This window comes from Nymphaea colorata, chromosome 14, assembly GCF_008831285.2.
Source record: "Nymphaea colorata isolate Beijing-Zhang1983 chromosome 14, ASM883128v2, whole genome shotgun sequence".
Classification (NCBI taxonomy): Eukaryota; Viridiplantae; Streptophyta; class Magnoliopsida; order Nymphaeales; family Nymphaeaceae; genus Nymphaea; species Nymphaea colorata.
In genome coordinates this window covers 8620949-8626343 of record NC_045151.1, presented here as the reverse complement: position 1 = coordinate 8626343, position 5395 = coordinate 8620949, and the positions used below count along the sequence as shown (strand labels likewise).

The 5395-nt window shown below is 46.3% G+C and overlaps 1 protein-coding gene across 1 annotated transcript; it reads right to left on the bottom strand.

Moving 5' to 3' along the window:
- Window positions 1-257: 257 nt before the first annotated feature.
- On the bottom strand, window positions 258-4777 carry LOC116267598 (patatin-like protein 6). The gene is made up of 3 exons (XM_031649426.2): window positions 3611-4777; window positions 960-1022; window positions 258-825 (listed from the first exon to the last, which is right to left on the bottom strand). The coding sequence occupies exons 1-3, from the start codon at window positions 4538-4540 to the stop codon at window positions 547-549; spliced, it is 1272 nt and encodes a 423-aa protein (XP_031505286.1). The 5' UTR covers window positions 4541-4777; the 3' UTR covers window positions 258-546.
- Between the last annotated feature and the right edge of the window lie 618 nt (window positions 4778-5395).

Sequence of the window (5395 nt, the reverse complement as noted above, 5' to 3'; positions counted from 1 at the left end):
TTACTGACCAGAAACAGTCGTTGGGTCCCAAAAGTTAAAGCCGGACGGAAAATGGTGTTGCATGTCGGACGGTATGGGGGTCAACCTGATTGTGCCGTCGCCAAGCAGAAAGAAAGTGGGAGCCCCCGTCGACCGCTTTTTGAACTCTAACGCCCGACCGACTTCATTCGTAAAGATCGTTTCTCACCGGTCCACCAGCAAAGCAGAAAAAGGATATCAAGCCCCGCCGGTCGGACTTTAACCTCTGACTTCGTTCGTAAAAATTACTTGCACTTAGTCTTCTTAAATACATACAATTTACAAGCATATTACAATACGGCTTTACCCGGGAGATGAAAACCGGATCCGTCTCAAGCGAACACTATAATCAGTGCAAAAATAAAGCCCTTAACAGCGTGAAGAATCACGAAAGCGCCATCGCACCTTCTTTTTTTTTTTCCCTCAAACGATGGCAGCCTGAATTTTTTCTGAAGTCGCAGCAGGACAATAGGAATCAAGAAAAAGAAAAAGAAGGGAAGGGGGCCATGGTCGCCATCGCCGATCAGATCAGCGAGAAGTGGCGGAGGACGTCCTGGGAGAGTGCTGCTTGAGGACGACGGTGGGGAAGGCCCTGGAGCGGCGTCTCTCTTGCTCTTTGACCAGCTCGTCCGCGAACCACTCGAGCGCCTCGGCGTTGGTCCTCTCTGTCACCTTCCTCCCCCTGAAGAGCACCGACTCCACGTTACGCTGCGCCAGCACCTCGTCAGCTAGGCTGGCCACCATCTTCATGTTCGCCGGGGTCGCCGCTGGGTCGCCGGAGAGTTTCGCGCCACCGAGACCGTTTGGCTGAGAAAGCGAAGGAGTCAAGCGTAAATAACAAGAGTGCCCCTAATCGAAGGAATTGGGACTCCAACAAAAAAAAATAAAGAAGGACGGGGTTTGAGTCGGTTAGGCTTGTGAACTTGGGAGGGAAAGGACACCTGGACCCGGACGTAGTTGGTTGCTCTGTTGAAGCCGAACGCCATTGATACAGCTTGATCGACCTGAAAGTTGGACTAGATGTTAGAATGAAAAATTTTCTCAAACTTTTATCATTTGAAACTGTTGCAAAATCATGTTCATGTTATTGCATTGTGCCGTTAAAGCGGGACTAGAGGGTTAAAGAAACACTTATATCCTTCACCAATCATAATTTCTTGAGAAATTAACAAACACCACTTTGTAGAATTTCAGAATTTGTGGCGCTCTTCATCCTTTGACTTGTAATGATGACAGGCATTAAAAGCAACACCGCAAAAAAGCTTTTACTTAGCAATTTGCAATTACATTGCCACTAAAATCCAGAAATTGCGAACTTATGCTGGAGAATTTTCGTCCCCCATTCAGGAGAGAACGAACAATGACTCAAGCACCCTCACGAAAAATATGAAAAGACAGGCAAGGATATCCAAAGAGAAAAAAGGAAACGCATCATTGACAAAGTCAAAAGGGAAAGGACGCATTTCGACTAGTTAGCTATTAGAAAAAACATTGGGTCTTGAGTTTGAAATACGACCTTCTATATGTGGAACCCTTTTGTGGAAAGAAATGTATTCTTTTCATCCAATGACATTTTCATAATAAAAAAGAGAGCATATTTAAGATGTTACAGATAGTTTCCTATGGAAAACTTAAGCTTTTAGTGATAGATAAGGTAATTAGTTTTCATTCATCTCTGAAAGTCAGAGCTCAGCTCAGGTCACTGGTCAAAAGCTTGAATTTTAAAAAAGAAAAAAGAAAACAATGAAAAGATGGGATAGGAATAGGAACTATCGTACCATTGGAAGAAGGGGCACCTGTCGGCTGGTCAAAAATTGAAAGAATAAAAGGGACAGATAAAGAAACAAAGCCAGACGCCCGCCCTCTTTTACCAAATATTTTATGCGCATTGTTGTGATTGCATGTCGTGCAAAGCGGCAGCTGAAAAATCTGGAAAAGGAGAAATGATGAAAGAATAGACTGTCTTTTGACATAACTTGGACCAACAACTCCTTTGAGAATTCAGATTGCCCTGGGAACTGGGATGCTAAGCGCGCAAAAGAGGTATTTTCCCTTTTCCTCAGGTAAGTAGACAGCTCCTGAATCAGGCCCCAAGAGACATTTCTGATGCGTTCACTCATGTGGACCTAAAAATTTTAATAAATCCACCGCTGAAACAAGTGGACATAGTTTTTTTATTGATAAAAAATACAAAAGAAACAAAGAAAAAGATTTGAGATCTCAAGGTAGTCGCAGTTTTTGAATGAATCTGTAAACATGTAGATTTGATTAAGTAAGCAAAGCGACGAGCAATTGGAGTTGTTAGCCTCTCAGTTCGAAAGAAGCCTCGGTACAATGTAATTGCATAAAAATGATGAACACTTGTTCCTGGATTTGGTTGTCAAAATTCTAACGATGCTTCAAAACCTACAACCTGTTCTCACAGAGAATTACACGTAGATGCAAGGTTTACAACTTACAGTTAAACGTTAAATATCCGTATAAACAATTTCATCTAAAGCATAACGTAAAGTGTACCTACAAAGCTTGTGCAATGCAACTGCTGTTGAATGTGAAAAACTTGGTTTGTGCGTGTGTCAATAACGAGAAAAATGCCATTGAGCGTTTAAGACTTGTTTGTTGACCTGGAGGTACAAGTCATGATTCGCGTAGGCGTAGAACTCCCCTATCCCATTCTTCCTTTCTGGTTTAAAAGAAACAATTTCTTCATTTCCCCCCGTTGGCTTCTCTATTTTAGCTTTTTACCGCGACGGTCCCCTTCGTTAGTGACAAAAGAAAATGCCCAAACTTGTCAGACTTGTCGCAACAAGTGGTGCACAGGTGCCCAACTTCTGCCAATATCAGGACCCCCTTTTGCAAACAAAATAAAGAAAAGGGCCTCCATATCCTTCATGTGCAAAAGCTGTACCCCACACTTTCGATGGTGAATTATGGGGAGGGGAACGAAATATTGCAAAAATGTTAATTTCCGACCACTGATTTTCAAGGTCCGGCGAGATCCACCAGTTGTTTAGTGCTCTCTTCATGGCAATAGGATCTTGTATCACATCATAATAAACACACTGACCTAATAGCACCCCAGTGCATTTATAGGCCCTAGACAAAAACAGTGGACGGACCTATTCCTGCAAAATTTTGCCCAGGGTGAATGACCAACTAAATGGCACTTTCATCGTTTTGGCCCTCGGAAGGACCACATTCCAGGACCCCTTGATGGCCAATTTTATTGGCCTTTCTCCGTTAAAAGACCTGAAGATGGGGGTACTTAAGCCGACCAACAAAGTCGGTCATGTCGCCTTCTTGTTTTCCAATTTACTTTTACACTTTTCAAAGGGGCGTGATCAACGCAGCTAGTCTCGGCAAAAACGAGGCGCGTCAATTGCTGGTTGAAAGAGGCGTTCATTTAACTATGTTTGATAGCATATAGGCATGAGATAATTTTAATGAAAAAGCAGTTTTGGAAGCAAAAAAGAAGAAAAGAGGAAAAAGAAAAACTGTGGTTGTTATCTGTTTTAAACCTTGGTTGCTAAGAAGGAAATAGCACTGGAACCATTTCATTTGTAAGAAAATAAAGGGCATTTCGGTACTTTACCAGATCGGAAACTCCATCTCCGGCTATCTTGATCAACTGGCTGGCCCTGGGCGCCGGATTTTGGCTGCAGGTATCGTAGTCGGAGGTCGAGTCTCCAGCACCGAGAGAGAGGACGATTAGGTCTTCCACGCCGGCGACGAACGGGAACTCCTGCTTGTTGTTAATCACATGCGTGATTGCAGCAGCAGTTGGGTTGTTCATCACGATTCCACCGTCAACGCCGACACACCTCGTCCGCCCGTCCAAGGACCGGAGCTCAACCGGGCGCCCGAGTGCCGGGTCAGCCGCAGCTGCGCGGCAGACGTCTCGGATCTTGAAATTGTAGCCATCCGTCTCCATCGCATCCGCACGCGAGAAAAGGAACGGCGCCGAGCTCGAGAGGTCGTAGCAGGGGACGAGTACCGGCTTCAGCGTGTCCCGAAGCGTGGAATCTCCAAAGAGATTCTTGAGCACCCGATCGAACCGAGAACCTGGCGATCGGCTGCAAAGTCGCCGGAACATCCCCGAACGCCGAGGGAAGAGATCTCTTCCGCTGTCAACGAGGAGCTTCCACGTGTTCTCCGCGTGGAATAGCGGCCGGCTGGAGTCGCCTGACCGGGTGAAGAGCATTGAGGCTAGGAGGCCGCCGATGCCCGACCCCGCTGCGACGTCGACATAGTCAGCGATTCGGGCGTCCGGGTTGCCGGATTTCCGCCGGAGCGCGGCTTCGAGGTATGCAAGGGCCTTGGCGGAGACGACGCCTCCCGGGCCGCTCCCGCCGTCGATGCAGAGGACCCGGACCTTTCCTCGCCCCAACCGTTCTCCTGCGGCCGGGGTTTCCCCGGCGACCTTTTCCGTCAGACCGAAGAGGAACTTGCTCTCGAGGATGGAGAAGATCTCGTAGCTCAACTTGTCGACTTCGCAGCTCGGCTCGGCGACGCTGGCAGCCATTCCCTCCGCCGGGGAAGCAGAGCGAGGGAAGAAACAAATGCACCTCGAGCCCACCAGACCAGCTCTCCGCTGCTTTGTCTGTGCGTTGTGTGGCGTCTGTTCTCTCTGTAGAGTCTGGAGGGAGCCGGAGAGACGGTGAAGAACAGTGGGGAAGAGCAGCCGGCAGTCGTGCCTCTGTACTTATACGGGGAGGGGGAGCGGTGGAAAGGGGGGAGGAAGGGGCCTCACAGGTGTGAATTTTTGTGCGGAGCAGACGTGGCGATTATCGCGATTCGAACTTCATTGAGTCTTTGACTTCCTTAAATACCCCTAACACTTCTTTTCCGGACACATTGAGTGCTGCCTAATTGCGTCCCATGATGGACCTTTAGGACGTCAGCGGGTCGGACTAATCTGATTGATCCAAATAGAATTTCTGCGCAATCCGGTCGACCTTGTTGCCTGACAAACTCGGCATGGGATGTCAACTGAAAGGATTCGAACGGGACCCTTTTTGCCATATCCGGTTTCTTCTACGTGGGATTGAAATGTGAATGTCGAATCTGATCAGAATCCAGTTTTTACACTAACATTCGAATCCAAATATGAATTTTAAACCGTATTATAGACATTTGATATGGGATACTTATTTAAGACTATATTCTATTTGAGATCTGAATAGGATCGCATATCATTTTTGAAATCCAAATGGAATCAGATATCAATTTCTTTTCATATCTGATTTTTTAAAAGCGGTTCAATTGGATATTTGATCTTAATTTTGACCTAGTTTTGATAACTGTTGATCCAAATCTAAATTAAACAACGCGGAATGGGTTTGGTGCTTTCTTGATTATATGCCAACAAAGGCCTGCA